Here is an 11552-nt window from a genome sequence, read left to right as displayed (position 1 = left end):
CAGTGCAGAAGGAGGCTGTTCGGCCCATCGAGTCTGCTTGGGATGGGCAAGAAATGCTGGCCAGCCAGCGACGCCATGTCCCACGAATAAATTTTTTAAAATTCTGCACCCTCTCCTTCCCTTCTCCCCTATGTATTCTATGTATGGTATGCTTTGTCTGTATAGCGCGCAAGAAACAATACTTTTCACTATATCCCAATACATGTGACAATAATAAATCAAATCAAACCAAATCTTTCCCCGTGCATCATGGCAGTGACAGCACCACTCAAGAATTTCTTTGGCTGCAAAGAACGTCCCGGGCTAGGATCTTAAGGCCCCTCTCACTCGACGGGATGTCACAGTCCAGCCAAACTACACAACAAACTAATTGGCTTGCTGTGTCCGCCTGGGGGAAGGTGACACACTGTGATGGGATGGGGTGGTTACACTCCTGGCCTTTCAGTCGTGAAAGGCATTATAAAAACAGGGCGGCACAGTGGTTAGCACTGCTGCCTCACAGCGCCAGGGACCCGGGTTCAATTCCCGGTTGGGTCACTGTCTGTATGGAGTTTGCACGTTCTCCCCGTGTCTGCGTGGGTTTCCTCCGGGTGCTCCGGTTTCCTCCCACTCTCCAAAGATGTGCAGGTTAGGTGTACTGGCCATGCTACATTGACACTGGTGTCAGGGACTCCAGAGCCTCAGCAATGTGGTTGACTCTCAACTGCCCTTGGGCAACTAGAAGGGGCAATAAATACTGGCCAGCCAGCGATGCCCGTGTCCCACGAATGAATAAAAAAAAGGGGGATTAGCAGGGTAAATATGTGGGGTTATGGGGATAGGGCCAGGGTGGGATTGTGGTCGGTGCAGACTCATTGGGCCAAATGGCCTCCTTTGGCACTGTAGGATTCTATGAAAAATGAAAAATACTGAGGATGCTGGAAATCTGAAATAAACACAGAAAAATGCTGGGAAACATGTCTTTCAGATGTTCAATTTTACCCACTGTTGACCATGTTTCTGAGTGTCAGCGAACCTGGCAGCTTCCCTCAGGTGAAAGCTTTGCAGATTTATGAGGCGAGGGTGTCACACCTACACCCTGGAACAGAGGCCTACCTCAGAAGGCTCTGTGATTGGGCCTTACCACACAGGCCTTTAAAGTAAAGTTTATTGATTTTATGTCACAAGTAGGCTTACATTAACACTGCAATGAAGTTACTGTGAGGATCCCCTAGTCGCCACATTCCGGTGCCTGTCAGGTACACTGAGGGAAAATTTATCATGGCCAATGTACCTAACCAGCACGTCTTTCAGCCTTCTCCTTGAGGCATCCGATCTCATTGTAAATTCTCCATTCGTCACTACCTCCAAGCTGTGATTCCCATCCACTCCTAATACCTTTGCTGTTTGTAATATATATAAATGATTTGGAGGAAAATGTAACTGGTTTGATTAGTAAGTTTGCGGATGGCACAAAGGTTGGTGGATTTGCGGGTAGCGATGAGGACCATCAGAGGATACAGCAGGATATAGATCGGTTGGAGACTTGGGCAGAGAGATGGCAGATGGAGTTTAATCCGGACAAATGTGAGGTAATGCATTTTGGAAGGTCTAATACAGATAGGAAATATACAGTAAATGGCAGAACCCTTAAGAGTATTGATAGGCAAAGGGATCTGGGTGTACAGGTACACAGGCCACTGAAAGTGGCAATGCAGGTGGAGAAGGTAGTCAAGAAGGCATACGGCATGCTTGCCTTCATCGGCCGGGGCATTGAGTTTAAAAATTAGCAAGTCATGTTGCAGCTTTATAGAACCTTAGTTAGGCCGTACTTGGAATATAGTATTCAATTCTGGTCGCCACACTACCAGAAGGATGTGGAGGCTTTGGAGAGGGTACAGAAAAGATTTACCAGGATGTTGCCTGGTATGGAGGGTATTAGCTATGAGGAGAGGTTGGAGAAATTTGGTTTGTTCTCACTGGAGCGACAGAGGTTGAGGGGAGACCTGATAGAAGTCTACAAGATTATGAGGGGCATGGACAGAGTGGATAGTCAGAAGCTTTTTCCCAGGGTGAAAGAGCCAATTACTGGGGGGCATAGGTTTAAGGTGCGAGGGGCAAGGTTTAAAGGAGCTGTACGAGGCAAGTTTTTTTACACAGAGGGTGGTGGGTGCCTGGAACACGTTGCTGGGGGAGGTAGTGGAAGCGGATACGGTAGTGACTTTTAAGGGGGGTCTTGCCAAATACATGAATAGGATGGGAATAGAGGGATATGGTCCCCGGAAGGGTAGGGGGCTTTAGTTTAGTCGGGCAGCATGGCTGGTGCAGGCTCGGAGGGCCAAAGGGCCTGTTCCTGTGCTGTAATTTTCTTTGTTCTTTGATTCCCACCCTGCCTCCGAGCTTCCAAAAACCTGAGGTAAAACACCAGGCTCCACTCCCCCCTCCCTCCCCACCACACCCCTCCCCCGCCAAGGGTCTCTGAACCCCCTTACTACCATGAGGCTGCCAACCGCATCGCACGGCCCACCCTGGCATCTTCCACCCAGTCAATCACTCTCCCATTGCCCATTGCTCGCTCAGAGTTCCTCATTCACTCATCAGCTACACCCACCCTTCCAATCATTGGTTGTACTAAATTGCCCCTTAGTGTCAGGGGGATTAGCAGGGTAAATATGTTGGGGTTATGGAGATAGGGCCTGGGTGGGATTGTGGTGCAGGCTCGATGGGCTGAATGGCCTCCTTCAGAAATTGTAGAGTTTCTCTGGAAAACTCCACATACGTCACCCCCATGCTCAACCTCCTCCTTCTCCTCCTTCATAAGATCATAAGACATAGGAGCAGAATTAGGCCACTTGGCCCATCGAGTCTGCTCCGCCATTCAATCATGCCTGATATTTTTTGCTCATCCCCATTCTTCTGCTTTTTCCCTATAATCCCTGATCCCCTTATCAATCAAGAACCTATCTATCTCTGTCTTAAAGTCACTCAATGACCTGGCCTCCACAGTCCTCTGTGGCAATGAGTTCCACAGATTCACCACCCTCTGGCTGAAGAAATTCCTCCTCATCTCTGTTTTAAAGGATCGTCCCTCTCGCCTGAGGTTGTGCCCTCTGGTTCTAGTTTTTCCTACTAGTGGAAACATCCTCTCCACATCCACTCTATCCAGGCCTCGCAGTATCCTGTAAGTTTTAATAAGATCCCTCCTCATCTTTCTAAACTTCAACGAGTACAGACCCAGAGTCCTCAACCGTTCCTCATATGACAAGCTCTTCATTCCAGGGATCATTCCTGGGATGCTTCGTCCCCCACCCTGACCTGCCAGTCCAGAGTAACACCTCTCCGCATTCCACAATCAATCCCCCGTTCGCCCTTGATCGATCGCCTGACTGACACTCCATCCTTCTCCAAATGACCTCCCCCCAAACTGATCAAAAAACCCCCTGCCTTTCCCTGGTTGACTGCACCTTGACCGAACGTGCCTCCCACTCTTTCCATTCTCCCCACACAATCTCTCCAACGCCCTGATTGATCCCAATACAATCAGCACCCCTTCCTCCTCCCTCTCTTCCCCCATTCACCTCCCTCCCCTCTCTCTCGGGCTGAGTCCATTCGAATTGACCCTTCCCCCAACTGAGACTTGAACTTGGAACCTTGTGGGTGGCATTGGTGGTTTAATTCCTGGCCTGGGTCACTGTCTGTGCGGAGTCTGCACGTTCTCCCCGTGTCTGAGTGGGTTTTCTCCGGGCGTTCCGGTTTCCTCCCACAGTCCGAACAATGTGCCATTTTAGGTGCATTGGCCGTGCTAAATTCCCCTTAGTGTCCCAAGATGTGTAGTTCGGGGGTAAATACGTCGGGTTATGGGAATAGGGCCTGTCGAAGAGTTGGTGCAGGCTCGATGGGTCGAATGGTCTCCTTCTGACCTGTAGGGATTCAGTGTCCAAAGTTAGATGGATTGGCCATAGCAAATGTGTAGGGTAACAGGGAGGGGGCCTGGGTAAGATACTCTGTCAGAGTCAATGCTGACCCGATAGGCTGAGTGTCCTCCTTCCTGCATTGTAGGGATTCTATGATTCAGGGATTTAATTCCATACTGCACCCCTTCTCATCTGACCAGGACCCTCCCATCAGTCCCATTTTCTCCTCTGCCCTCCCCCCCCTGCACGCCCCAATCGCCCACAGCATTGTCAACACCCTCATTCTTCATTCTTGATCTAACCCCAACCCCCACCCTCGCCCCAGCCCTGGTGTGAGGACTCACCCCTGCTGCTGCTGTTACTGATTGGCTTCCTGCCTGGTCCAGTCAATGGAGTCGGATGTCGGGGTAAGAGGCCGACATCACAAATCCTAGGGAATTAAAGCTCCTGGTCAAGGGTGGCACGGTGGTACAGTGGTTCGCACTGCTGCCACACAGCACCAGGGACCCGGGTTCAATTACAACCTCGGGTCACTGTCTATGTGGAGAGTGCACATTCTCCCCATGTCTGCATGGGTTTCTTCTGGGTGCTCCAGTTTCCTCCTGCAGTCCAAAGATGTATTGGCCATGCTAAATTGCCCCTTAGTGCCCAAAGTTAGATTGGTTGGCCATGCTAAGTTACTCCTTAGTGTCCAAAGTTAGAGAGATTGGCCATGCTAAATATGTGGGGTAACAGGGTGTGGGCCTGGGTAGGATAACCTGTCAGAGAGTCAGTGCAGACTCGATGGGCCGAATGGCCTCCTTCCTGCATTGTAGGGATTGTATGATTCAGGGATTCTATGATTAAGTGAGGAAATCTTGAATCCTGTGATCCCTGGGATTTACCGGTTGACCCCTCCCTGAGGAAGGTCCCAGTGGCGGGAGAGCTTTGGGAAGTATAGCCATGAGATCCTCCCAGACAGGCTAAAACCACCACACATCACGTCTCAAATCACTTACACACTGCGCCCCAAAACGTTATTTTCTGCTCGAAGTCAATTCAATTTACATTTGAAAGGATCGATTGTAACTACATTCAAGGCCTCCGGAGGGAGCCTGTTTCACGGACTGACCACTCACTCACCGGAATGTTCATGGATTCAGGCCCTTCTCCAATCACAGGCCGTGCGTGTCCTCTGGAGCCCTGCAAGGTACTGACTGCCCTGAGTCTGACAGCTGCCCCTGAATCTGCCCCTTCCCCCTTTGTCCCACATATTAATAATCTCTTCCAACGAATTGACTCCCACATTATCTTTTTCCAGAGTTGAAATAGAGCGGCACTGTGGCACAGTGGTTAGCACTGCTGCCACACAATGCCAGGGACCCAGGTTCGATTCCCGGCTTGGGTCACTGTCTGTGCGGAGTCTGCACGTTCTCCCCGTGTCTGCGTGGGTTTCCTCCGGGTGCTCCGGTTTCCTCCCACAGTCTGAAAGTCACACTGGTTAGGTGCATTGGCCATGCTAAATTCTCCCTCAGTGTACCCGAACAGGTGCCGGAGTGTGGCGACTAGGGGATTTTCACAGTAACTTCATTGCAGTGTTAATGTAAGCCTACTAATAAATAAACTTTAAATAGAATCAAAGAATTCCTACTGTGCGGAAGGAGGCCATTTTGCCCATTATGTTTGCACTGATCACCATCCCACCCAGGCCCTTAACCCCACCTATTTACTCTATTGGTTCCCCCGACACTCGGGGCAATTTAGCATGGCCAATCAACCTAACCTGCACATCTTTTGGACTCTGGGAGGAAACCAGAGCACCCGGAGGAAACCCACGCAGACACGGAGAGAACGTGCAAAACTCCACACAGACAGTGACCCGAGGCCGGGATTGAACCCGGGTCCCTGGCGCTGTGAGGCAGCAGTGCTAACCATCATGCCACCATGATGCCCGAAATGTCTAATATCAGGGGACAGACATGCACTTAAGGTGAGGGAGGGGAGGGGGAAAGTTCAAAGGCGATGTGAGGGGTAAGTTTTTTACACAGGGAGTGGTAGGTGTCTGGAACCCGCTGCCAGGGGGTGGCGGTGGAGGCAGATACGATAGGGGCATTTAAGGGGCTTTTAGATAAGCACATGAATATGCCAGGGATAGAGGGATACGGACCAAGGGCAGGCAGGAGGGATTAGTTTAATTTTGCATCATGTTTGGCACAACATCATTAGAACATTTAGGTTCACCAGAATGTTGACTGCTCTTGAGGGTGTTGGCTATGAGGAGAGGTTGAATAAACTAGGATTGTTTTCACTGGAAAGACGGAGGCTGAGGGGAGACCTGATAGAGGGCTACAAAATTATGAGAGGCATAGACAGGGTGGATAGTCAGAGGCTTTTTCCCAGGGTGGAAGTGTCAATTACACGGGGGCACAGGTTCAAGGTGAGAGGGGGAAAGTTTAAGGGAGATGTGCGGGGGAAGTTTTTCACACAGTGAGTGGTGGGTGCCTGGAACGCGCTGCCAGAGGAGGTGGTGGAAGCAGGCACGTTAGCAACATTTAAGAGGCATCTGGATGGGTACATGGACAGGGAGGGAATAGAGGGATACGGACCGAATAAGGGCAGAATGATTTTTTTAGTTCAGTTAGGGCATCATGATCAGCACAGGCTTGGAGGGCCGAAGGGCCTGTTCCTGTGCTGTACTGTTCCCTGTTCTTTCTAATGTTCTAGGGATATTGGGTGATCTAGGGTAACACCGCCCCCTACTGTGGAAGAGAGGAACTGCATTAAAACAGGTCTCTCAGGAAGGGGGTGATGGGCTTTGCTTTGTGAGGTGGTTGCCAGTGAATATTTTATTTTCTCGCTGTGTACAGTCAGTGCCTGTTTAACATTGCCGCTCCTGTTTTACTGTCAGTCGGTTGATGGGATCTGTATATTTAGTTTAACATCGTGAGGTATAACTGAAAGTCCTTGCGGGGTGTGCAGACGTCAGGCTGTGTGGTCCGATATGCGCTGTTTTGGAGTGGATCCTTCTCTCTCCCTGACCCACCCTCTCGCTGCTCACCCTCCGAGCTCCATTCTCTCCATTCCCTGACTCATCCCCCCCCTCCGACCCTTCCTCTGAGCGAACATCCCGCTCCCCAACTCCCGCACTCCCCACATCCCTTCCCCTGAGGCCCTCGCTGCGAGTGTGGACTCTGGAGGGTGAGATTCAGTCGTGAGCAGGTTCAATAGTGACCAGGTTCAGGAGTGAGCAGGTTCAGGAGTGAGCAGGTTCAGTGGTGAGCAGGTTCAGTTGTGAGCAGGTTCAGGAGTGAGCAGATTCAGTGGTGAGCAGATTCAGTAGTGAGCAGGTTCAGGAGTGAGCAGGTTCAGTGGTGTGCAGGTTCAGTCGTGAGCAGGTTCAATAGTGACCAGGTTCAGTAGTGAGCAGGTTCAATAGTGACCAGGTTCAGTAGTGAGCAGGTTCAGGAGTGAGCAGGTTCAGGAGTGAGCAGGTTCAGTGGTGAGCAGATTCAGTAGTGAGCAGGTTCAGGAGTGAGCAGGTTCAGTGGTGAGCAGATTCAGTAGTGAGCAGGTTCAGTAGTGAGCAGGTTCCATAGTGAGCAGGATGTATAGTGAGCAGTTTCAGTAGTGAGCAGGATGGATAGTGAGCAAGGTCTTTAGTAAACCTTACATAAATGACCCAATTAAGTTCTTTACAGAATGTAAAGGTTTGGTGAAGTTTTGCATAAATATCAGGCAGTCACAAACAGTTTAACAGGGAATTGGGGAGAAACCTCTTTACCCAGCACATGTTTGGAATGTAGCACTCGCTCTTCCCAGAATAATTCAGGTGAATGATGCTGATTCAATGGCGGGGAAATGAGTTCAGCGCATGAGGGAGTAGCGGTTTATGCCCATTGACTTGGATGAAGCATTGGTAGGACACTGGCATAGACTATAGAATCCCTGCTGTGTAGAGGGACGCCATTCAGCCCACCAAGTCTACACTGACCCTCTGAAAGAGCACTCTCCTCAGGCCCATCCCCCACCCTATTCCCATGCATTTAGCATGGCCGATCCCTCTAACTACACATCTTTGGGCACTGAGGGGCAATTTAACATGGCCAATCCACCTAACCTGTGCATCTAAGGGGCAATTTAGCATGATCAATCCAACGAACTTGCACATCTTTGGCGTGTGGGAGGAAAGTGGAGCACCCTGAGGAAACCCATTCAGACACGGGGACAACATGCAGACTCCATGCAGTAACTCAAGGCCAGATTTGAACCCGGGTCCCTGACGCTGTGGAATTCACCACCCCAGAGTGTGGTGGATTCTGGGTCATTGAGTACATACAGGGAGGATATAGACAAATTTTAAATTACTAATGGGTTGAAGAGTTATGGAGAATGGTCAGCAAACTGGAGTTGAGGCCAAAGTGAGATTGTATTGAATGGTGGAACAGGCTCAAGGAACTGAATTGCACCAAGTTCTTATGTGGGGCAGCAGCACTGTGCCACCGTGCCACCCATTTTGTTGACTAATGGGCTGAATGGCCTGTATGGTGCTGTAAAACTCTACGTAATCCCCTGAACTGTTATCAAAATATCAAAGAAACAGATGGAAGCACCAGACTAATGGAAAATATTTTATTCTGATAACCAATAACCCCAAAAAGCAAAAACATATCAAATAGACGGTTTCCATTCTTCAATTGTGCAGCAGGATTTATCGATATGAAAGCAGGGACGTGCTGCTGAGGCTTTATAAAGCTCTGGTGAGACCACATTTAGAATATTGCGAGCAATTTTGGGCCCCGTATCCAAGGAAGGATCTCTGGAGAGAGTCCAGAGAAGGTTCACAAGAATGATCCTGGAAATGAACAGCTTGTTGCACGAGGAACACCTGAGGACTCTGATCTGTACTTGATGGAGTTTAGAAGGACGAGGGGAGATCTCATTGAAACTTACAGAATACCGAGAGGCCTGGATAGAGTGGATGTGGGGAAGATGTTTCCGTTAGTAGGAGAGACTAGGATCCAAGGACACAACCTCAGAATAAAGGGACAACCCTTTAGAACCGAGATGAGGAGGAATTTCTTCAGCTCGAGGGTGGTGAATCTGTGGAATTCAGAGGGATGTGGAGATCAGGTCATTCAGTGTATTTGAGACAGAGATAAATAGGTTCTTGATTGGTAAGGGGATCAAAGGTTACGGGGAAAAGGCGGGAGAATGGGGTTGAGAAATTTATGAGCCATGATTGAATGGCGGAGCAGACTAGATGGTCCAAATGGCCTAATTCCGCTCCTATATTTTATGGTCTTCGGGTCTATGAAAAGCTAAGCAACACATCTAAATGCAAGTTTTCTCATGTGGATCCTCCTTCCCAGAATGATGGGACAATCAGTTCTTTCTTTTGATTTATAACCTGGTGCTAAGTGGCGAATGGGTAAAACATGCAGAGGGTGAAGGCTTTAATGGTGGATACATTACTGGATTGCAATCCAGAGGCGATGATCAGTGAGCTAGAGACATGAGTTCAAATCCCATCACAGCATTTTTTGACTGTGCGGCCAAATTCCCCTCCAACTCAATTTCCAAGTTTGCTGACGACACCACCGTAGTGCGTCGGATCTCAAACAAGAGACAGAGTACAGGAATGGGATAGAGAATCTGGTGAACTGGTGCGGCAACAATAATCTCTCCCTCAATGTCAACAAAATGAAGGAGATAGTCATCGACTTCAGGAAGCGTAAAGGAAAACATGCCCCTGTCTACATCAATAGGTACGAAGTAGAAATGGTCGAGAGCTTCAGGTTTTTAGGTGTCCAGATCACCAACAACCTGTCCTGGTCATGACCTTTTGTAGTTCCTTGCAGTCTTGGGCAGAGCAGGAGCCATACCAAGCTGTGATACAACCAGAAAGAATGCTTTCTATGGTGCATCGGGAAAACTTGGTGCATCTGTTGCTGAGAGAGAAATTGAATCAAACCAAATCTCAACATAAATATTCGCTGAGAGGACCGATGTCTCCTTCATAAATTTTGTATGGGCAATATTTCTGCTTAATAAATGTAGAAATACACAATGTTTTGTCACATCTCATCGAAAGAATTTCAAATGCAAAGAAGTATCCTTCAGCGCAATGACCGGCGTTATGTAGGCAAGTGCAGTGGTCTGGCTAACTTCCAATGTCACTGCTGTTAGCTCCAAACCATCTGGAACTTGCTCTGGTAGCTTTCCGCCAGCTGCTGAAATGCTAATACCACCAAGTCGTCTTCGTTGTCGCACAGTTCGGCGAGAGAGGTGCTGCCAAAACACAACGAGACAGCCTGTGAGTATTAAGAACAACAGAACTAGGAGCAGGAGTAGGCCATCTGGCCCCTCGAGCCTGCTCCGCCATTCAATAAGATCACGGCTGATCTTTTCGTGGACTCAGCTCCACTTACTCGCCCGCTCACCATAACCCTTAATTCCTTTACCATTCAAAAATTTATCTATCCTTGCCTTAAAAACATTCAATGAAGTAGCCTCAACTGCTTCACTGGGCAGGGAATTCCACAGATTCACAACCCTTTTGGTGAAGTTCCCTCGCAACTCAGTCCTAAATCTGCTCCCCCTTATTTTGAGGCTATGCCCCCTAGTTCGAATTTCACCCACCAGTGGAAACCACCTCCCTGCTTCGATCTTGTCTATTCCCTTCATAATCTTATATGTTTCCATAAGATCCTCCCTCATTTTTCTGAATTCCAATGAGTATAGCCCCAGTTTACTCAGTCTCTCTGGATCAGATGACCTCCGGGTCTGGGGATCCAAGGAAGGGTTTTAAGAAAATCAGAAACATTAGTTGGAGTAGGCCACGTGGCCAATGGGAACTGCTTTATCTTTCATGAGATGTGAGCATCGCTGGCTAGGCCAGCATTTATTACCCATTCCTTATTGGGCGGCATAGTAGGATAGTGGTTAGCACTGCTGCCTCACAGCGCCAGGGACCCGGGTTTGATTCCCGGCGTGGGTCACTGTCTGTGAGGAGTCTGCACGTTCTCCCCGTGTCTGCGTGGGTTTCCTCCAGGTGCTCCGGTTTTCTCCCACAGTCTGAAAGAGGATGGAGTGTGGCGACTAGGGGGTTTTCACAGTTCCTTCATTGCAGTGTTAATGTAAGCCTACATGTGACAGTAATAAATAAATTTTTAAAAATATATAATTGCCCTTGAGAAGGTAGTTGTGAGCTGCCTTCCTGACCACTGCAACCCATGTGGTGTAGGTTGTAGCCAGCGGGCTATTGTCTGATACAAAAAATGGTCAAGCAAAGAAAAGGACACTACCATGTCCTGATGGGAAAAGTAGTCAACTTCAGGGCAGAGATTTTAAACTCCAGGCTGAGAGTATGTTCTGTTTTCTTGTAACAGATGGCTTTGGTTTTACGATGGGTTATAAAGTCAGCAGGATACTGGACAATGGTTGTTTTCCAGGGGGAAGCTGTAACAACATATCCATGATAATGAAGTCTTTCTAATCAATCAGATAGACAGATGTCAAATACAAATGATGTGAAGATGCCGGCGTTGGACTGGGGTAAGCACAGTAAGAAGTCTCACAACACCAGGTTAAAGTCCAACAGGTTTATTTGGTAGCAAATACTATAAGCTTTCGGAGCGATGCCCCTTCGTCAGATGGAGTAGTTATAACTACTCCATCTGA

At 48.8% G+C, this 11552-nt stretch overlaps 1 protein-coding gene across 1 annotated transcript in view; it reads right to left on the bottom strand.

Moving 5' to 3' along the window:
- Window positions 1-8486: 8486 nt before the first annotated feature.
- LOC144495159 (putative ATP-dependent RNA helicase DDX60) overlaps window positions 8487-11552 on the bottom strand; it is a 150239-nt gene continuing 147173 nt past the window's right edge. Inside the window, exon 37 of the mRNA XM_078215140.1 lies at window positions 8487-10160. Within this exon, the coding sequence (XP_078071266.1) occupies window positions 10055-10160 (106 nt within the window). The 3' untranslated portion in view covers window positions 8487-10054. The remainder of the gene's footprint in view (window positions 10161-11552) is intronic.

The sequence above is a fragment of the Mustelus asterias genome, chromosome 6 (genome assembly GCF_964213995.1).
Source record: "Mustelus asterias chromosome 6, sMusAst1.hap1.1, whole genome shotgun sequence".
NCBI lineage: Eukaryota > Metazoa > Chordata > Chondrichthyes > Carcharhiniformes > Triakidae > Mustelus > Mustelus asterias.
Note: the sequence above shows the minus strand (reverse complement) of the source record. Positions and strands in the feature narration are given on the sequence as shown.